Source organism: Rhipicephalus sanguineus, chromosome 1 (genome assembly GCF_013339695.2).
Source record: "Rhipicephalus sanguineus isolate Rsan-2018 chromosome 1, BIME_Rsan_1.4, whole genome shotgun sequence".
Lineage (NCBI taxonomy): Eukaryota > Metazoa > Arthropoda > Arachnida > Ixodida > Ixodidae > Rhipicephalus > Rhipicephalus sanguineus.
The window spans coordinates 212,154,930-212,177,905 of record NC_051176.1 but is presented as its reverse complement, the minus strand read 5'-3'; the positions used below and the strand labels follow the sequence as shown (position 1 = coordinate 212,177,905).

General features: G+C 46.6%; 2 protein-coding genes across 2 annotated transcripts in view; one reads left to right on the top strand and one right to left on the bottom strand.

Annotated features, from left to right (window-relative positions):
• The window catches only part of LOC119406858 (enhancer of mRNA-decapping protein 4), a 202,582-nt gene that overhangs the window by 78,237 nt on the left and 101,369 nt on the right, over positions 1 to 22,976 (top strand). Inside the window, exons 9-10 of the mRNA XM_037673612.2 lie at positions 2,486 to 2,569; positions 14,005 to 14,100. Coding sequence (XP_037529540.1) covers positions 2,486 to 2,569; positions 14,005 to 14,100 — 180 coding nt within the window. The remainder of the gene's footprint in view (positions 1 to 2,485; positions 2,570 to 14,004; positions 14,101 to 22,976) is intronic.
• Positions 1 to 22,976, bottom strand: part of LOC119406972 (small nuclear ribonucleoprotein-associated protein B) — a 373,302-nt gene that overhangs the window by 337,370 nt on the left and 12,956 nt on the right. The window lies entirely within an intron of this gene.

The following is a 22,976-nucleotide window of genomic DNA, read 5'->3' as shown; positions in this document are numbered from 1 at the left end:
GGCCGCTGCTGCGGTAGTTCTCTCCAAAGAAAGCACTTACCTGCAGGCCTTTGGACACAAAGGACCTGAGGAGGCGCAAGTGCAATTCACTCCATACGTCATCGCCATAATTTCATTGTGTATATATATATAGATCTGCTCACATATTTCACGTCACTGTCATGATTTTAATAGATATATGTTTTTACCCGCCTTTATGGCGTGGAATTTTAAGGCCCTTATACAGCCAGCTACCATAATCATTGCTTACATCTTTTGTCCCCCGACCTGGCGCTCTTTGGCCATTAATTGGCCCTTGCGCCACAAAACATCACATAACAACAATTTTCACTTCAGTGCTGGCAACATAGCAAAAATATTGTAAACATCGCTGAAAGCTTGTCATAGTGTTCAACGTCGCACTCGATCAGCCGGCCAGAGTCCAAAAAATTAAACAGCGCACTGTGGGGCGTTGGAATTTTCGGTCGCGAGATTATATTACTTCAATTGGATGAATGGCAGTGCCTCGAAGGTGTCTGAATAAACTGTTGGCGACTGTATAGGACTTTCATTGTAGCCATACATGATCATGTCACTAGTGACGATGGGTTCATCCACAGTGGTTGTGGGATACGATAAGCACAGTGTTGTTTCTGTGTGCACTGGCCGCCATACTTTGAGTCCGCTGCTGTCGGCCATCACTCGACGGTTTCGGTACCCAAGTTCGTATCACCCGTATCACGTGGAAAAGTGTTGGGAACATCCGAATTTTGACCCATAGGACACAGTGGAATTTGGCCGGGGAATTTTACAAATTGGTATCAGCTGAATTCGTATCAACGAGATTCTACTGTAACAAATTTTAGGGGCAAAGCACCTTGGGGTCGAGGCATGTCCCTTGTCCCGACGTGTCTCAGTTTTTGCATGGTGTCCGCTAGGGGTTCTGCGGTGTACAAAGGCGTATCATAATTGTGACAGAACAATATAAAACACCTAGAAGCACAAAACCTTTATACTAGTCGTCGATTTCAACGTACACATTATGAACCTTAGGACCAAGCTTTGTCATCGACTTTTATGTCACTTTAAATACACGAGTGGACACTGCGGTGCAAATGCCTATGTAAGCGCCTTTCAGACCACACATTCTCTCTCTGCCATGGATGCAAACAGGCCTAGCCACATAAACATCTGACAACACAAACCCTCAAACGCCGAAAGGGAACGAGGTCAGGCTAGTTTATGCTGCAGCGCTCGTGGTGTAATTCTTTCTCTGTCCGTGTCATACACTCGTTCATTATCAGACGCCACACTGAGCTGACTGAGCGGGGCTTGGCTTGGCTTTGCTTGGGGTGTGGTCGTGGTAGCCATTCCATGGATACTCGGCTGGCTAAAGCCGAAAGGCAACCATTACATGTAGCCAATGAACATAGCCTTCGAGATTGGCAATTGTAATTTTTGTGTGGATTTTTACACTCACACGATCTCCAGCCATAGCCACTGCAACCTTTCGGTACTGGCAACCTAGCGACAATATTGTGCACATCGCCGACAGCTTGTCATGGTGTTCGACGGCACACTCGATCAGCCAGCCGGAGTCTGAAAAATCGAATGGCGCACTGTGGGGCGTCCGAATTTTCAGTCGTGAGTTTACGTTACTTCAATGGGACGAGTGGCGGTGCCGAGAAGGTGTCGGAATGAACAAGTATGTCCGAATAAACAGTCGGTGACTGTATTGGACAAACAGGACGTTGTATAATACCAAACAGAACACAATGCTTCGTTAAAGAGTGTGGCTACCGCTAATCTTGCTATGCTTTATCAGTCACGTGGGTGTTCCTCGTTTCTCACATGCACTAGATAGTTTATAAGCATTCGTATCAAATTAACAGAGAGGTGGTTGAGTCTTATCATATTATTAAAGAAAAAGAGAACTGTGTCAGCCAAGCTTCACTTGCATTGTTTGTTAAGGAATTTGCTTTTCTGCAGCAGCCGTATACAAGACAGCAGCGGCAATCCATGTCACATGCACCTGTGTGTTGTTTATCTTTGTGTTTAGGGTTCAATAAACCGTTCACTTGCGAGTCGGCGCTTCTGTGTGTCGTTCTTTGCCTTTGTCGTATTGGGGTGCGCTGTTACACCGAAGTATGAGCCGATACCAACTCGCCCAAGTTGCTGTCTCATTGCAACAGCAGGGTTCTCAGTGTGTAGGATTTCATGGGAGCTGTACTGGGGCTGGCCAAAAACGACCTAGCAGCGAGGAAGTCGTGGCACCCAGAATTGTAGGAGTGGTGTTGTACTGTAGCTGCACTACTCTTCTCTTTTCTTTGGTTGCTGTGTTTCAGTAGGTTTACTTAAAAAAAAATACAGAACTAGTCTAGAAACCTCTGAGGTTATTTTTTCTGTTGTTTCATAGAATCTTTGGCTAAAAAAAAATTGTTTTTTGTGCTGCATGTATGACTTCATTATATTGTGGTTTGACCTTCTGATTATGTTTCATCTCCAGGTGCCTTCATCGATGGTCCCCACACAATGAAAAACCAGTGACTTGCTTGTTCTTTTTGGACAATCTGAAGGCATGCAATCCAGAGTAAGTCTTCCTGAGCAGTGTAAACAACTGAATTTGTTTGCTTCTGGTGGGATGAATACTTTGCAATTTTTATTAGTAGTGTTTCAATGAAGGAATGATAGTAAGGATGTTTTTAGGGATATGCTGCAAAAGATATTTCCCTGAATTGTGCTACTTAGCATTTACATGCGGATTAGCCCTAGTGATATGCATTATTATTCAAAACTCATTGTTTAAATGAGTTCTTCTTGACTGGTATTTTGTCTATGCTTTGACATGGTATGATGTGCCCAGCACAAGCTAACTAAAGCTCATAGAGAGAGACATGTAGGTGTTCCCTTACTCTAAAATTCACAAAGGGCTGCCAGTTTTGCAAACTATGGGAGGCAGGTTCACCGACTTCTGGTTCCAATTGACCAGTGAACAATGGAGAGAAATTTGGGTTTATGGGAAGCGGGCAAGCGGTATAGCAAATAGATTGATGTCCCAGGCCATCTGTAGCCGACTAACAATTCACAGTTGCTGGTAGAGCAATACGGCTCCTGTACATTAGACAGGCAAAGCAGCCGAGTTGTCATAAGGCTCGCATTGCCCGAGTAGTTGGCAGCCACTGGGTAGAACCAATAGGTTACACATGGCAGGCTACGGTTTAGGGTTACGGCAACAATGAGGACCCTATAAAACTATCTTGCCTTAAAGAAATAGCGTGAGAGAGATGTGGTTGTAGAGTAGGATATCATATGGAAACCTGAAACCATACCATGTGTTATGCGATTGTAATGTTTTAAATAACAATACTTTTTATAGTTTTCGTTGCTTGAAGTTTGACCCTCACATAAAATTAAAAAAATTAGGTGTCAATAAAGGAATTTTTTTAAAGCCTCCTGTTTTAGTTTTTTGTTAACAAACGTGCTTTTACATTTATGGGGGATGCGGCATTTAATAGCCTCTGCATTTCTTCATTCATTTTGTAGAAAATTCACAGAGATTTATTGGCAATGTTTCTGTCATTCTGGGGCAGAAATTTCATAGATGTCATATATAGACGTGTATGACCGCAGTTTTTTTTTTTTTTTTTTTCTCCAGATAGTTGAGGTAAAAATTGTGGGTGCGGCCACTACTCAGAGAGAAGGGCACCTTTTTTAATGTTTGCAGTGCTACTTGCCTTTATTGAATTGTAGTAATCGCTTGTACAGGGAGAAACGAAAAACAACCTTCGTCACTTTCACATGGTTGCAAGGATGTTATTCCTCGCCCTCTTCCTCACCGTCCGCTTTAGTTATAGCATCCTCAATCTCGCCTCTGCCCCAGATGAGGTGATCCTCTGTTCCATCGATATTGTTCTAGATTCCCCTAACCTTCATGCTTTTCTACACCATCGTGAACAAAGCCCCACCCCACGCTTCTAAAATCCAGTGCACACACAAGGGATGCCCTCTTCAGCCGTTTAGTCAGTCTTGTTTTGAGGACAGCAGCACCTCGTAGGCAGTCGTTAAATCTCGAAGGCTGTGCTTCTGCTACATGGAGGTGCTGAAAACTTGGCACTGCTGCCTTGTTATGCCCCCGCAAAAAAAAAAAAAAAAAAAAAACAGCTCTGTAATTCTCACACCGCACTACGGATAACACTGCTAACCTTCTCAAAAATTAAGGGTGTGGCTAATGCGTAGATAATTTTTAAATATAATATTTGAAGGGATTCTTTAGGAATACTACCCTGATGTCTAATCAGATTCATTGGATGTCTGCCACCGAGACGAGAAATCGTGCTAACCAGTTCACAATTGGAATCCAACCAAGGAGTACCTTTTCTGAAGCTTGAGCAGCACGACGGTACCGACTATGCTGCTTACAACTATGCAGCTCACAATGCTCAATTCAGCCAATGACCATGAACTTTGTGTTCACAAAGTCCGCCGTCATTTCGGTTTATGGCATCATTTTTCCAGAGAAGAGCGAGTGATTTCTAGCTGACTGAGAATTTATTGTAAATTCCAGGCCCTGTACTATGTTGCACTCGCATGACTCACAGCGCATGCAACATCTGTCGTGTTGCATGAGCTTGTCAGGGTTGTGTTTCTTCCAAACACAGTTGAAGCCACTTATAACGATCCCACATAAAACAGTATCGGTTATAACGACCATATTTCGGTGCACTTACGTTTTTCCTATGCTACCCACTGAAATTGCGTCCACATATAGCGAACATTTTCCAAAGCCTCCTACTTTTGCAACGAACACTTCATACACAGTCGCGGTAAAAATATGGCATATGCAAAGCGAAAAAAGTTGAAGCAGGCCTTCTAAAGCATAAGAGGGGTGCGCTCGCGCGTGCCCCACTCCAGTTTACTCGTGACGAAGATAACCTACATCCGCGAGCACCGCACGCTGATTTCGGATGCTGCGAGCGAGGTCGCTCACTTTCCTGGCATTTCTCCATCGGCAGAATGGCAGTGACGAATAAAAAAAAAAGGAATAGGAGGCAGCATGAAGCATTGTGGTCAACTTCCACACGGCAACCTTTTCTGGCGCCATTCTCAGGTGCAGCTACGACCGCCTACGATGACCGCCTTGGAATGCAAGAAGCCATAAAATGCAATAAGAGATGACAGTGATAACTTTTCGGCACTTAAAAGTTCACTGCGTCGGCGCCACAATGTGTCGCGAAATGTCTTTTGTTTTTTCGGTAACGGCAGAGACGGGCCGATCAATGATTACAACTTCCGCGCAATTGCGGTGATTCTTTCACGGGTAAGCGTCAGAAGAGAGTGAAAACGATGTGGTGGCCGGCGATGAGCATGCCATTATGACTTATCGCGGACAACCTTATCACAATCATCTGCAGCTATCGGCTTGGCTGTACGTGTGGCGTACACAGTTCGGATTGATGGTGGTACAAGTAGCTCCCTGGTGTTGAGTGGCATGGGCACCAAGAAACGTCGATGCGCTTACAGCAACTGTATACTGCATGTTTTATTAGGCGACAACCGAAGCGTGTGGTGCCTGTTGTGCAGGACCGTCAGAGCATTGCGGAGACGTAGAGTGCGCATTGCTTGCAAAATGCTTGTCTTCGCCACGTTGAGCGAACAGGCTACTCGCCGCACCCGTGCACGGTCCGAAGTGAAGCAGGCACAAAGAGCGCACAAATGCGCGTAATACAGCAAGCGGCCTGGCAATCGTGGCGTGAGCCGAGTAGGCAACGCGCTGCATGCAACTAGCCAGGGATGATCGTCTTCACGTGGCGGTACCGCGGTTCAGTCAAACGGTGTCAGTTCACTGCAAAGGCAGTTTAATTCACTCGTGCACACGGGAGGTGTCGCTTCACTAGGTGAAAAGGCCTAACTTCTTACCGGAGAGGTTGTTAGCACTTTTCAATAAAAATGCACCGAAAAAAAAAAAAAAAAGCGGCTTGATCGCCAAGTGCATGTTTTTAAGGGCAAGTTCCTTTACAACGAACTACTGATATGTAACGACCAGTTTTCGTGGCACTTTCAAATTCGTTATGAACTGGTTCGACTGTAGTAAACAAAAGGAAGGGAATTTTTAAAGGCTCATTTTTCTTTGTAGGACACATTAGTGAGAACTAACAGACAATCAAGCCAAGGCTGATGTTATTTGTGGTAATTGTAATTGTATATAAATGATAGATAAAGGAGCAGTGACACAGAAATCTTGCATCTTGTTTTTTCTCCTGCAATAGGTAGCTAACTATCCACTTATCACAGCTGGTACGCTCATTTGCTCGAGCGGGTGGCAGTTAAGTATTTCAAGACGGTTTTATAGCGCTCAGTCGCAGTTTCCTTTTCGGAGAGCACTGAGTGAGGCGAGACCCAGAGTGGTTTTCATGTAAACATAGCTGGCTACGTGAGCACAAAAAACAGCGTGCACATCATAGCACCGCGTTGACAACTCTTTTCAACAAAGGCTTCCTGGGTGGTGCTATAATTCCCTGTGAGGCGTTGTAAATATGCGTGACCGCCCAAAAATGCACTACCGAGGCAAGGACATCAGCCTTGGTACTCCAGTGCAAGTCTGCCCCCTCTTTCCGCTGAAAAGGTCTGCTAGAGAGAGCGCTCGCAAGGATCGTTGCAGCCAACACAAACTCGTGATGCAGGGGGCGGTTGGTTGTTTACACGAAAACCACAGGAGTGTTTTGCGTGCAGTGGTGCGACACACACTTTAAAATTGATTTTAAATATGTTCTAGGCTATATTATCCGTCATTATTTCGTAAATTATGCGCTTGTATCCACACAAATCTATCCCACAAGTTATCTTGCCTTCAAAATTTTGTGTCGGTGCACCTTGAAGAAATTAATGTGGATGAAAAGATAACTTGCCGCCGGCAGGGACCGTACCTGTAACCTTCGAATAACACGTTCGATGCTTTACCAATCGAGCTACGGTGGCGGCCATCCTCCCATCCACTTTATCAGGTATACCGGTTAACATTTTTTATTGCGGGCGCAAGACTCCGAATGAGAATACGACACTGTCTTAGTGATTCCCATAGTTATGTGCACTTAACATACCAAAAGGGATGCCATCCCTGAAGCAGTATGAAAACAGACGTGAAATAGTTTTCACAGTGCACGTGCATGTTTAGCATGCGAACAACAGTGATTTGCAATTTTTTTCTCTCAACCTTTTTTTCACTGCAGTGAAACATTTATTTTGCCATCTCTCATAGCCTGAAGAATTCATGCTAATTTTTATTTTTCTCAATTTCTTTTCCCACTATGGTGCATAGCTGGAAATCGGCATGCGCCATATTTGGCACAGTATGCATTTCAGTGAGGAAATGCACTATATGCGGCCATCTATGCTGTGCCTCACAATACAAACATAAACAAAGCACAGCCTCTGAGACCATGCAGCGCAGCTCTGTTGTGCAGGATTTGGGTTGTGATGGCAGGTTTTGAGATGCTTCACGAAAATGGGAGGTGCTAGCAAGTGTACCTGGCAATTTTAGGTTACATTATTGGTGTGGGTACATGAAAAAAATTGTGAGGTCCGACCATTTCAAGTCTATATTTAGGTTTCGCAATTTCCTCGGTAACTGATGCTCCCCATTGCAATTGCAATTCGGGCTGGAAAGTATATCAACGGCACCATGAGAACAGGGAAACACGTAAGGGGCCATCTTGCACATAGATGTTGGCGGTCAGATGCACTAAGTGAAACGTTCAATTATGCATGAAAACAGAAAACAATTGCTTTACTTTATTCCACACATCATGCTGAAAAGACCAAAATCAGTGAGATTTTGTTTTTCAACCATGGCAGCAGTATCGCTCGCCCATCTGCGTAGCGTGCCATATTTGGCACAAACCCGCATCTTCATTAATAGTCACAATAAATCAGAAAATTTTTGCATGTGTTCTTCTTTGTCTATATTATGATAAAGGCTGAGAAAGTAACTTTTCAAATGACTTTCTCATAATGCAAGCAATAGAGGGTTAACCCTTTGAGGGTCGAATTTTTTCGCCAAATACGACCTGCCACAGTAGATTTTTTTTATTGCAAATTTAATTGAATCTATTTCAGAAAAATATTGGAATTTTTTTAGGGGGACCATAAAGTGACAAAAAAGTCGTTTGTTTTATACACATGGTTTATTTATGAGTAGCACCAAGATAAATTCTGAAAAAAAGCTTATGTGACTGTTAAAAAATTATTTGCTGCGATAAACAGTGGTGTTGTTCAGTGACGTAAAAAATAAGTGCACAAAGTGGCGTCAAGTTTAAACATGGAGGAACAAAAGTCTCCTTTGATCAAGTCAGCATCGTCTAGCCGCGCATGCTTTTGAGTTGTTGCTCGCTCATCAACATTTGAGTCTGAACTCGTAAGTAGCTCCTTGTATGACGGGCTGACATCCAATGAATCTGATTCTGATTTGGTAGTTGAGTGGCAGTTCGGAGGAATCGCCACTAGACTCACTTGTACCAGAGAAACTAGCGCGCACTTCCGTAGCGCAAGCGAACTGTGTGGGTGAGCGCACTGAAGAAAACTGTATGGTTGTGCGTGCATCCGGAAAGCAAAAACAAGTCAGAAACCTATAGTAATCCTTCATCTTATCACCAACGAGACTGAATCAATTTTTTAGAGTCCCCAGAACAGGAAACGCAACTACAGCAGTATCGTTTGGGTCCGTCTGCGCCTGCAAGGAAACACGCATAATCATGGCGCGGGAGTGATAAACAGTAGAGTAACAAGATGGTCACCCTTTGAGAAATTCTAAGCCAGACAGCCATCAGTTTTGCGGGCACGAGAAGCGGGAACGAACCGAAGGACGAAACCGGAACTAGCCGGCACACCACTGTAGTAAAGCATAAAAACAAAACAGAGAGACATCGATGCTAGACTAGAGCACTGCACGAGCCTGGGCCCGGCTGGGTTCAGGCTTGAAAGTGCGGGCCTGGGTCGGGCCGGGCTCAGGCCCACTTATAAGGCCTAAGGCCTAAGTCGGGCCTTTGAGCACACGCGAACGTTGTGCATTGCATGGTCTAAGGCATTCTGTCCTACGCTGAAGGGACATGTGAAAAGAGCTGGCTCTTAGTAGAGCTTAAAAGGGTGAAACCTTTTATCTGGAATAGCATCAAGTATGGTGTGTAGCAGCTTCATAATATAATTATATTGTACATGACGATTACGTTTCCGTGACGACGTTAGAATACGAACGATTTATATTTCATCGGCTTTTCGTGGCTGTTCACCATATATAACGTTAACGTTTTTTATCTTGCTGCAACAAATTATTAATCGGGAGCCTCTTTTAAAAAATTGTGTAATTAATTTTTCCAATGCGAGTCTAGAAAAGAGCCTTAAAGAAAATGTCCCGGGTCTGCTTCTATCCGCTTTTTCATGTTGTACACTTCTTTTAAATAAATTCTGTTGCTATGCATTATTTTCACTATACTGTTATTGTAGTGACTTGACATATGCCATATAGGCAACATTTCATTTATATTCCTTGGTGTTACGTGCCAAAACCATGATATGATCACGAGGCATGCCGTAATGGGGACTTGATTAATTTCGACCACCTGGAGTTCTTTAACGTGCAACTAAAGATAAGTGCACGGGTGTTCTTGCATTTCGCCCCCATCAAAATGTGGCCGCTGTGGCCGCAGGAATCGCAGCCGCGTCCTAGGACTTAACAGCGAAACAGCTTAACCGCTGAGCTACCACCAAGGGCAAAGCAACATGTCAATGCATGTACACACCATCTTTTCCGTCCGATCACCCGCTACGAAGCGCGAGGCATCGTTAATGATCATCATCAACAACTAATATCCTCTAGCGGGCCCGGGCCGGGTCTGGTCATGAACACACGCGCCCTGGATAAGTTCACTAATGAACGCATGCGCCCGGGCTTGGAACCACGGGCCTGGGCCGGGCTCGGTCTGGGTTCGGGCTTCATAAAGCGGGCCCGGGCTGAAAAATCGGGCTTGTGCAGTGCTCTATGCTAGACAACAAAATTCTATGTATTCTCGCAACGTGGCATCACATGCCAAGTATGAGAAATGATCGAAAAAGGTGCACTTTTTTACATCTAAGTCATTGACCATCTTGAAGGTGTTCGTCGAGGACGTACATGTACAGTCGAGCGCAGTTTGAAGGTTATCGCCCGAGCGTCGATCAAGAACTACAACAGCACCATGGCCTAGAATCCTCTTTCGAGGAGAGGGAGGTATCAGGCAAGCTTCACTCATTCGTTTTGTTCTTCTGTAAGCTGCGATCACTCCCATCTGAGGAAGGCGCATTTTCATTTTTTTATGACAATGCGAAATATTTTCTTCAACTCAACAAGCTGTTCAAACGAAACAGTGCCCAGCACCAGCTTTACCAGATCTTTATAAGCAATTTCGTTATCGTCCGCGGAGATAAGAGCCAATGAATACAGTAAAACCTCGGTGATACGATTTTTTCTGTGGTCCCGGCCAAGGTACATTAGCCTGCAATGTATTAGAGTACAGTTGTTGAGAACCGATTTTCACCCCGCGATGTTTAATATGCACGTACGCTACCGCATACGAACTGGTGCTGCCCGCGCTGTCGCGGAAGATGTGGAAGTCACGCGGGGGCGCGGGCATGCGCGCTGCGTGACCATCAGCGGTGCCTCGTTGTCTCCCAGATAGTGCGCGCGAAACTTGGAGGCCTTTAAGTGCCTTCGCGTTTAGATTACAGCTGATGTTGAAGTCGCGCTTTTTTTTTCCGACGCGTTGACGCGTGCTCCTATGCTCGAGGCAGCAGCGTCTTTGTACTGTGTTAACACGTGCCTGCCACGTCGATGCAAGCCATATCCCCACGATCAGATGTTCTATGAAACAAGACTGAAACTTGGGCTGCACGTCCGTCATGAAGTCCCATTAAAGGTGGACGAAGACCCCGAGAGAAGAAGCAGGCGGTCTTGGCGAAGGAGCTTGGCCTCTATCTATTGTGTGCAAAGCGCTGCTTAAAGGAGCACTGACATCAAATTTACGCATGTCAAGATTTTTGCATCCACGAGTAGTTATCTACCCCCTAGTAGCGATTCGCGACCGAAAATAGCAACTGAGAGATGAAAAGCTATTTGTTTTATTGATTTATATCACCGGTATCTAGCACGATTCAAAACGGCCGGCAAGCCCGCCATTTCTTAGCGCTGGCAGCACTCCCTCGCAGTCAATTCCAGACCACGCCCCAGTTTACCACTTGTCCACAGAAAAGAGTGACGTGAGGATCAGCTGCTCAGCTAACATTTCGTCTGCTAGGCGCGCGCGTTCAGTCATGCCGTCATCACCAGCATCGCCGTCGTCGCCATCAAAAGTACCGACTAGTGCTGAAGACGGCATTCTGGAACTTAGAATCACCGCAATAAGCGAATTCGCGAATCATTTTCGTTTCGACCCTTTGCAAAACAGCGATTCAAAAATGGAAGCTGTTCGAAGCAGCAACGAGGAGGTGCCCGGGGACGCACGCTTGGGCCATACTCGCTGGTGTGTCTCAATTAGCTATATCAGAGAATTTTAGCGTGCACAGCATTCCGGTATACGCAAATGGGTCTGTGGAATATCGGCATAGTGAATGCACACCAGTGGAGAAATAGAATACGATAGGTTTCTACAATAACAATTCTGTGCTTGCCAGGTTCTTCTTTGCACCGCCAGATGGCCCCACCTATCCGGCCTCTCACGGTTACGGCTGCAGTAACCCGGTATTACGCTAGCGCAAGGAAGTCCACGGATGAACTAACATTCACTAATAACGCTACATACGTGTTACTTGTTAGCGATGATATTTATGTATAGGCTGCCCCACTTCGATAGCTTGTGGTCGTGTTGGCGTGTACCGTACGTGTAATGAAACGCCACGCACTTTCCGCTTTTTCCGCGCCTCGACGAGCAGGTACGTACTACGCAGCGGTTCCTCGACATGCTGGCACGTAGTCGCTCCGATTGATCGCACTCGCGCTGAGGAACACACGACAAATCAGTCGATACGACACGATGAATCGCAGGCACGGATCGGGACAGCGAGGAGAGCCACTGGCTGGGAGTGAGAGCCGGTGAGAGCGTCGCCTGTCGTCGACGTCATTGTTACTAGCGTATCGTCGCTCAGGATGGTATGATCGGAATGTATCACACCTGTTACGTAGCACTAATGTCGATGTCGCAGCGTGATCAATCTTCCGTTGAGCTTTTGTACGCTGTTTGCCCTCGAAATAAAATTACTTCCACGCGACAGACGCCATTCAAATTTGGCCAAGGAGACCTATGCATACCGAGCAATCGAATGAAGGGCACATCTCGACTTTGAAATTTGATGTCAGTGCTCCTTTAAGTCACTTGCACCGCAGTACTCTGGTGTCATGCAGAAAAGCGTAGTAAGATTAGGAAGGGGCTACTAGCAGTCACGGGGCACAACACATCTGGCTCATTAATTACACACACGTTAATGCACCGTATATTTACAAGTATAAGTATGATCGTTGACGTCTAAAAACTTTACTGGCAATCATTCAGAGCTGTTCATCACGTCACTGCGGCCCTTAGAAACACTAAATCAAAACGTATGCCAACTTTCTTTTGTCGCATACTAATGTTCCATGTTTTCTGGTGATACGAATTTGGGATGATATGAATATTTTTGGTAACCCCGCGAGATTCGTATCACCGAGGTTTTACTGTAATACATTTTATAGCAACGAATGGAAAGCCTAAAATAGAGAGAAATGGCATAGAGTTTGTTGTAGGGGGGATTGTTATAGCAGAGAACCGCTAACGAGTGCGAAAAGAATGCGTAATCTTGACTGTAATTGTTCCGAAACGGGCCACTAGGCCCCTGGGATGCTAGGCCGGCCGACGTTTGCGCGATAACCTTCATATCGCACTCGACTGTACATCATTGACCGTGAAAGGATTAAGGAGGGACATAAGTCCTGGAAATTTTTTTTATTCTTTATCAATAGAGATGAAACTTGCTGAGTTCATGTGTAATTGTGTAAAGATTTGAAATATGCAATTATTTTGTGCTTGTTTCGTTATGGGTGAGATGGCTGAAGTAGCAGATTTGAAGGCGGAGAAATGTGCTTTCCAACAAGGCCAAGATGGCTGCGCTTTTGTAGAGCTATCATAGCTTAAAGGCGCCCTGCAACACTTTTTCAGCATGATCAGAAAGCGCTGCCAATCGGTAGTCGAGGCTCCTGAGAACATGCGAGTCAAACGTTACAGCGCAGCATGCGGTTTACAATCAATTCTCAATCAGCTGGAAATCGCTTGCTCTTCTCTCGACAAGCAATGCCATAAACCCAAATGGCCGTGCCATGAACACAAAATCCATGGCCATTGGCCGATTTGAACATCATGGGATGCTGCAACCCTGGATGGATGGATGAAGGGAATGTATGGAATGGAATGGATGGAAAGCGTGCGGCAAATCTCTGTAACTCCGTTCATACTTGATGGATTCTAAAAATTTTTGCAGCAGTCGATTTGTGAAGCAACAAACTCCTTTAGTGAAGCCATCAGATGATTACTTTGAAAAGTGTTGCAGGGCCCCTTTAAGAATGCTTTTTTTTTTTTCGCAAAACTTTTCGCCACTTTGTGTAAGACGAAAGATTTTTGTTGTGCTTCTGTGCAGTTTTCAGTGTTGATATTTCAGAATAAGATAAAACAAGAGTTATTGGTCATTTTTTCCAATAGAAAAGCCATGCCTCCTCTTAATCAAGTCTATACACAAGTCGACCAAGTCAAAACATTCTTTTCGAACCGATGCTTTTTTCCTGTCACGTTGCTGCAGTACTCTCAGTTTTACACATTTCAATATTATAGTGACGCTGCATATTCAGTATGGTGCATTCGAGAGAAGCCAGGAAACTTTGCCACAGTGCTGCGATTTGAAGTCTACAAGTCTGCAGTGTGGTTCTTTCGCAGTTTCTTTTTCATTTCGTTTACCAGCAGCCTCTCTTTATTGCAGCACACAGTTCTGGAAGTTTGCGCTGACTGGTTCAGATAGCAACACTGAACTGAAGATATGGAGCTGTGAAACCTGGGCTTGTCTTCAGACTATTAGGTAGGTATAGTGGTAATTCCTGCTCACCTTGGCATGTCTATTTTTTGTCCGATATTTTTCCTTCATGGTACTTGTGTGCTTTCTCACCTACCAGGAGTGTGACAGCTGCGCATATTGTGCATTTTCGATACGATTATATTCTCCTGCGCCAAGCTGCTTCAAAGCAGTCCAAAAGCAAGAATTTTGATGTCCACGACGGCTTCAGTGGGGAAAATAGGCTGAGTTGACATCATGATTTTCCAAACAGCGCGAGGAATACCAAGAAAATAATGTGTTTGCAGAACATACAGACGCGTCCAAGTGTGTTTTTCTATGCACCTTTCTAATGAAGGTTCCCATGGTGCCGCCATAATCTCCTCTGTACGGTTGTCAACAGGTGTGACCCAGCAATAATGGGCTGCCGTGCCCCGAGCATGCTGCTTGTACTCTCTGGGCTGTGTGTTCTGGCGCTACTGGCGCTTAACGAAAACTACCGAGTGGCATGCGTCATAGAGTTTCCTAAAATTAAGTAGGGGGGCTCTGGCACTGCGATCGTTCAGCGACCATGGGAGTGATGGGTAGTACACGAATTTGCCTAGTCTTCGTACTTGCGGGCTTTGAACGCACTTGTGGCTTTGTTTATTGCTATGTTTTTGTTTTCTTTCGGATAAAAGAATGGATCGTTGTGAACTTCGTGACCAGATTTGAATTAGTGAGCCTAAAAAGGTTAAAGTGGTGAAGTGTAACTGCTGACTTTTGCTGAACTTCATTTTGCGACAAAGCGGATGCAGGCGACGCGGAGCCAAATGGAGCCGAAAGAACGAAGTTTAGACAAAATCAGTGTACTACCCATCATTCCCATGCTGGCTGAAGCGCCATGCGTTGCAGCTCCCATAGACACTAGCACCAGAGTTCCCTCTAGTAAGTATTGTATGAAACTCTATGGCATGCATAGCGTGTTCCTCCGGTCGCTGCGGTTTTCACGTCGACGCTGCTGCGTGTGCTTCGATGCACCTACGCGTGCAGTTGCCGTCAGTGAGCACCTTATGGCATCATCATAGTGTCAACTGGCTTCCTGCACGCAACGCGTCTCCGCGATGCTCTAGTGCATGGGTTCTCAAACTGGGTTCCGCGAAGGACATCTTCGGATTCCACGAGCGGCCAGAACAAATGCAACTCGCTCGCATTTTACCCTCATTGGCATCTAATTTATTTATTTCTACAAGCAAATTTGTATTACATATTGCATTTAACGAAGTCATCGCACACCGCATCCGCACATGGGGGTCTGTGGGTAGCCAGAGACCCATGTGTTAGCAGCACTAAAAACTCGTCTAGTGCGTGCCATGAAACTTGTGCAATTTGCGCACCCGACGAGAGAGAACGTGCACACCGCTGGTAATTCCTGCTCGTGAACGTTCAAACCAGTTCGAACGACATTCTCGGGCACCTCGGCGCTTTATTCGTGGCACATGGCGAGTCTTCGCTTACATGTCACAGTTTTAATGCACGGTGATTTGCCACTCCTTTATGTCGATTTTGTAATGAAAAAGGGAATGAGCGCTTTGATACACGTAAGAGGAGTCACTTCATGCCGGTTGTGGGCTACACAAGCATTTAGGCTTAGCTTTACGACCAGTGCATCGGTCGACAGCCGTTTCGCTGTGCGACTGGCATGCCTCTTTTTTTGTTTGGCAAAAAATATAACGGGCCTTTGTACGTCTGTCGCTTCGCGTGAACACATTGTTTACCACGCGCGGTGCCTGAAGCATGTAGTGTATGGTCGGCAGGCGCTTTACGCGACTTGCGAAGCAGCGCAGGGGTCAGTCGCAAGTCTATGTATTATTGGGAGTTCTACATCAACGGCAGCAGCCCTTGATATCAAAGAAAAGAGAGCAGGCCAATGTGGGCAGTGTTACTGTAATTGCGCATGTTGAGAAGCGTTATCACTTCTTCCCTCCACCCCGCTTTTGATTGTCTTGATGCTCAAGAAGAATTTAGGGGTTCCCCAGCGCGCTGGAAAAGCCCTTGCATTTCTCCAAGGCCAGAAAGATTGAGAACTCCTTCTCTGGCACTTTTGCACGAGAAGGCGGTGCCAGACTGATGCGAAGCGCGTCTGTGTTGTCCCCCAGGAAAAAAAGCGTACTGTATGCTTACAGCAGCACTACTCTTGCAGTACCATATGCATGCGTTTGACTAGATAGTCAGTGCAGCGAGGTTTCTTGGCACCCGCGCCACACTCTTGAAGGTGGCTCGCACGAGGTGGCAGCAAACGGCAGTGCAGCACGGTTTAGTGGTTTTCTGTTGAAAGCGTACACTTGACGCTATGGCAACAGTGCAGCCGTGCAGATAGCCGAAGGCGCTTATTGTGGTGTTCTCCTAAAGAGTGTGGGCTCTGAAAATATCGCCGCTCTCGGAACACATAGACACAGTTCACGCGGTCATGCAACAACAACACATGTATGTTTATTAACCTCTTTTACATATGACGAGCTTGCCTGCCGAATCTGATACCACTAGTAAGACGCTAAGTAACCTTATACAATGCCAATACAATACACTGAAAATATAAGAAACCCAAGACAACATAAGACATTCAATGCACCACGAATGCGGCGTCGCGGATGTTCGACTCACCACGAGAGGCTAGTGGAAAATGAGCCGCGGTATTGTCTCCCCCCCCCCCGTGGGAGGCGTCCATCCACGGTGCTACCAAAACCCCAAAGAGCGTCCCTGCCGTTTCCTGCACGCCAGCCTAACCTTCCAGACGGCGCTGCTGGCACTTCCTGCTCGCGCGATGTAGACTTAGCGAGGCTAAGTCTACATTGCATAAGCGCAACGCCACACTCGCTTAGTGGCTTTTAAATCGAACTGTGGCCAATACGCATGAGGCTCAATCGACTTTACAAGGGATGATAGCACCCCCACAAGGGTAACACTTACCTAAAGGAAGCTCTTGTGAAACGTGAAAAGCTAAATAAGCAGATGAAGCAGACGTACAAAAATCCAAACCAGCAATCTGCTAAATCATGTCACTAATCTTAAGCAGATGCCTGCTGCTATGCAACTACAATTCTTGTGCAATCACAATTTTTTTTTTTCAATTTTTGATAACTGTGATGCTTTTTCATGTTTTTTCCCCCCATGTTTGAAGTGAGCCTATAGTTTCCAAAAGCTTTTTTCAATTATTTTATATGTTTGTTACACGGGCTAGATAGGTCGCGTGGTATGTAAAAAGGTAGTGTAGTTCATGCCTGGCGATAATCTGTTTAAAAAAATCTTCCTTCAAAGGCTGTTTCAATGAAGCAGTGTTAGGTGTATTCTAAGCCAATTGAATTATGTACTTGTCCCCCCAAGTTCCTACGAATTTGTTTTTTCAAGCTCACAGAACGACATCACTAACTGCTCCAAATCAAGGCTCCTCTGCTCCAAAGTAAAAATTTTGCTGCTCCCAATTCAGTTTAAGCCATCTCACCCCTGCACTTCTATGTCTTGCTTTTTGTAGCAAGAGCCTCATTGTACATAAAGTTATAGCTCGTTCATATGTTTTTTTTTTTTTTTTAATGTGGCAAAGGCACTAGTATCCAGGAAAACTTACTATGCAAAGTCACTAAAAAAACCACATAGCTTCGCCTCAGAATTGAAGCATTGTCAAGATATAAAAGGATTTTACTAGTACACAAAGTTTTAGTCTCGTAGCTTTATTGATAATGTAAAGTGCAGTAAACATCAGCTTACTTACTAAAGTGTGTTGTAACTTGCCTGAAGACATTGGAATGCTAACACTAGTTGTCACTTAAAGCTTCTTTTAAAAGGCCACTAAATAATCCCACGGTCCAAAATTTGTGATGAAAATATAACTGCATAATTGTACGATATGAACATGCTACTGCAAAAGTTTTGGGAATAAGTGCTATAATAACGAAGTTACAGGGGATAGAAAAGCGCTTTTGTGGCTGCTTCGACTCCTTTCGGTTTCTCGCTTGGCCTCCCCACCTGCCATAACGGTGCAGTACCTTAGAACGTTGGCCGTCGCCGCCCACACGAGAGCTGTCCCAACGTGCACGGCAAGCTTTGCTGTCGAGGTGTTCACGCCTCTAAAAAACATGGCTGCACTGCCAAAGGAGTTTTCGTCCGCCTCAAATCTATGAAGTGGCCACCATGCACTCTCTAGCTTATAAGCGCAGAACTCATGCTTCCATTCCCTTTTGATTCCTGTCCTTAAGCTTCGATAGCAATGTATTCGTGCCGATTCGGCACCGTCTTTGAGAGCCCTTCTCAAATAATCAATGCTGTAGGCATGGCGAGTAGAGATGGGCGGTTTTAATACCTCGAAGGACATAGATTACACGCTTGTTAGTTTCTAATCCTCCATAGCTGGCGCCACTTAACCTGGCACCAGCCTGGGGACATGTTATTTGGTTTTACCCTACGCTTTCATTTTAATACAAGACAGACTAAAGCACTCTATTGACTGCTGGAACCATGCCTGGCAACGACACGGACGACATCCGCACTTGTAGTGGGAAAACCGCGGATCAAGAGGCAAGCAGCTCGAAGCGTCCTGTGACAGACGCAGACGGCGCGGCGCGCCGATGTAGCTCCTCCGTCGCTGATTGGCCCCGTCGCTCTTAGGCAGCCGGAGAACGTCGTGAAAATGGGTCTCGGACCCATTCTTTGAACGGCAGTGAACGGCTGATGTGCGTGAGCAAAACCGCTTGCGCATGGCAGCCTGAGAATGGCAAACTGCGCATGGCAAGCCGCCGTGCTGCTAGCATGAGCGGGCTATTACGTGACTACACCCACTTCGGCAACTTAACATGACATGAGCGATTTGCATCTTCAGCGCGCAGCCAACAACTGTGCAAGGTTACTTCCACATGTGGCTGGTGTCAGTTACTCACAGGCGCTGCAGTGGCGGGAGTCACTAATGAGGTAAACAAATAAGCAATGCGTGTGACAACTATGTGGCCAAAACTGCGTCGCCTCAGAGCCAAGGCAGAGTTTTGTAGTACAGAGGACCAATCCAGGAGCCGAGTGTTACCACTGGTTCCCTATGGGCAGCATTGCATCACCTAGCAGACGAGGAGGATGGATCAGGCCCTGGAGAGGAGTGCAGGATTTGTTTTTTGAAATCTGTACAATGTGCAGCATTGATATTCGCTTAATGTGATTGCCATGGCCTTCTGTACGTATGTGTGACCTTTTTTTGGGAAGTAAAAAAAGAAGTCTGGGCCATTTTACACTTATTACCACATTGTGTTTAACCTGCATTTGTTTTGCTTTATGCGTGTCATATGGCTGCTACTTCACCTGCGCAGCGTCAGGTCATTTTCGCCAGATCTCTTGTCTGTGTTCTTGTTTGTGTTGTTCAAGCGTACTGCCATACAGTTTCAAAATTTATGCGACCTTTCCTGTGTAAAAAAACCATTCTTTTGGAGACTATACTTTGCATAGAAGCTTGAATTTCAATTTAGCAGTTTCGGCATAGCGAAGTAAATTGCCTTCTTTACCGGCTTCATTACATCGAGATTTCGAAAGCTGAAAATGGCCTTTGAAACAGTAGCACCACCAAAAGTTAATGTGCCCTGAAACTCTATTATTGACACCCCGCCACGGTGGTCTAGTGGTTATGGCACTCGACTGCTGACCCGAAGGTCGCGCGATCGAATCCTGGCCACCACGGCTGCATTTTCGATGGAGGCAAAAATGTTTGAGGCCCGTGTACTTAGATTTAGGTGCACGTTAAAGAACCCCAGGTGGTAGAAATTTCCAGAGCCCTCCACTACGGCGTCTCTCATAATCATATCGTGGTTTTGGGAAGTTTAAGGGGCCCTGCAACACTTTTTGAGCAGGGTCAAAAAGCGCTGCCAATCGGTAGTCGAGGCTCCCGAGAACACGCGAGCCATATATTATAGCGAAGCGAGCGGCCTGGAATTTACAATAAATTCTCAAAGTCAGCTGAAAATCGCTCCCTCTTCTCTCAACAAATGATGTATTAGTCCACAATATATGACGCGGTTGTCGGCAGTTCCACCATTGGCAGATGGTATAATCACGATAACACCCTCATTATTACCTTCGTTGTTAATTTTGAGTTCAATACCGTAAAATACCGATCAAGCGCCCCCCCTCGACGCGGGGATAATCAGGTAATGTTAGGAGGGGGGCTCTTGCTCGGAACTGCCCCGAAATTCAAGATGGCGGCCGCCCCCCCCCCCCCCCCCCCCGGCCCCCCTTCTTTAGGAAGGAAATGCAACGCATGGAAACCAAAAAGCTTTATTCAGCAGCATTCGCTCTAATTTAATCACCTTCAAAACCGTCAAATGATTCTTCGGAGTCAGAGCCGAAAACTAAGTCCAGGCACTCGTTTTGCAAGTCCTCGGGATTCTGGGGTGCCACGGCGCCGATGTCGGACAGGCAGTCATGCAGCTCGCCATCCTCGAAGCCGTCGAGTGCGCTGGAAATTCCGCACCCCTTGAACGAGCGCACGACTGTCTCAACGGTGACAGCGGCCCAAGCCTCAGACACAAAGTTGAGGGCGTCCTGCCGCGATGGCTTTCGCAGGTTGCCTTTCGACGTTCTTTCTCCTTTCCTCATGAACATCTCCCAAGAACGCTGAAGGTTGGCCTTAAATGGCCTGTTCCAAAAGACGTCGGCTGGCTGCAGTAAGCTTGTGCAGCCCGCAGGCACATACACAACGTCTGTGTCGCGTTCCTCTATGGCGTCTTTTGCTGCCCGAGTCTTGTGGATGGGTGCCTGATCCAGCACAAGTAGCCGCCGCACATCATCGTTGTTCGGCCCCCACACCCTTGCCAGCCACTCCTGCAGTTTATCCGACGTCATCCAACCGTTTTTCGATGCGGTGACGCGAACATTTCCTACAAAAAAAAAAAGGTCCAGTCAACTGAGGTCACTGTAATCGAGCACATTCTTAATTGTTACTTTCCGCCGTGAAAACAAACAAAAAGAACCCGACGTACAAACTTCGTCACTCACCTGGTATACGAAGGCTCATGAACGCTTTGGTTGGTATCCTTCCACTTGGTTCCTTCAGAACGACAAAAGCTGGCAGTTTGTGGCCGCTTGCGCATGCTGCCAATGCAACCGTGAAGCCCCTGCGGGCGCAGCCAGTATTGGCAATGCGCACGGTGCTCTCCCCAACCACGTTGTTTGTCCTGCTTGCCGGGGAGTCCTTTCGGACCATCGTCTGGTCCATGTTACACATATTGTATGGTGTGTAGTCGTGGCGTGCTCGCAGGCTATTGACAGCAGAGCGAAATGCCTTTGCTGCCTCCGAGAAATCGTCGGGCGTCTTCTGACTGTCGTTTGTGGATTGGCGCATTGTCACGCCAAACCGCTTCTTCCACCTCTTGATATACTGGCTCGACGCAGCAAAATTTCCGAGCTGCAAGCTGCGAGCTATTTTGACAGCTTCTTCTGAAAGAAGTCTGTTGCTCACAGCACGTCCAGCGCTCCTTTCCCGCTCGAGGAACTCAAAAAGAGCGTCGTCTACTTCCTCACTGAACACTGGCGCTCCGTTGCTCAACTTACGCCAACGCCTCCTCTAGAAAGATGCCTGCCGCGTGAGCCAAAAACCTCCTGCCCGACCCTTTCCCTCCTTCACCGTTTTTAATGAGGGCAGTAGCTGGCGATCCTGGCGGTGGCCGCTTGCAACACACATTTGCGCATGCGCACGTTACACCCCTCGACGTCACACAACGTCAGCCCCATTGAAAACAATAGGGGAGAACGTGGCGCCATCTCTCGATAAGCGACTACAACTCAAGGCAGGACGGCTACAATGGGATAGCCAGCGACGCCGCAGGCATGTTTCTAGAGGAGGCGTTGCTTACGCCTAAGCTTGGCCGTGTTGAAGTTTTGTTGAAGTAGGCTGTCGAACTTCTTGTCCCACTCGCGGACCCTCTTTCTGTCAATACTGAAGTGGCGAGCTGTCGCGTGCACATTCCTTCCCGCCTGGCGGTGCCATTCTACGACTTCGATTTTTTTTTTTTAACTGTATAGGAATGCATGTCGAGAAGTCGCCGCTGTCACGTTCGGTACCAAATAACAAAATGGCAGGCGTCGTGCCAATGCCAGCGAAGGTGGTCACATGACCCATTTTTGGATTGAATTTTGGATTAGGCAAGAGCGTAGCCATTGGCACGGTTTCGGTTTCGGCAGCTTCGGGTTGAGTCGGCAGAGAGTGGCGGGTTGAGGTGGGAAAGGGGGGGGGGGGGGCTTGCTCGGTAGAGACCGAAAATAGGAAAGCTTCACAATATATGAGGGCGGCGCTTACACGAGTGGGGGCGTTTGATTGGTATTTTACGGCAAGTAGATAACGTGTATGTTTATATTGTGTTATGCCCTTAAAACACCGTACAAACATTAATATTAGCACTTCCAGTCTCACCGACTGCTCGTCTGCTCGTAGTTGCGTGGTTGCATTTTCTTCACCATGCGCAGTGCCGAAATCGTGAATATTTCTGTGCTTTTGACCATCGCCGGTTGCTGTTGAGAGTGGCAGCCGTTCGAGTGTTGCCTCGTCAGCTGGAAACTGCATCGTCGGCACGTTCTCACGACTGACCGAGGCAGCGGTGCAGCATTTCTCCGATAACAATGCTGGCGCCGGCTAGCTTAGGATACCTGCGTTCGCTGTATGGCGAGAGTCCCGTTCGCTGTCTGTTCAGTATGTCATCCAGCCGTACCTTGGCGTATCCTCCCCGTAGTCTCAGGTTCCCGAGAAACTGCGACACAGCAACCAAGCAGACTCGCATTTTCACGGTAGCTGCAGACAGCCGGGGGATGGGTCCGCGCCGGCCCGATGCCCCACGATCGTTTCTTCTAGTCTTTAGTTCTTTGTTGTCAGCCCGCACTCGCTGTGCGCCCGCATTCGA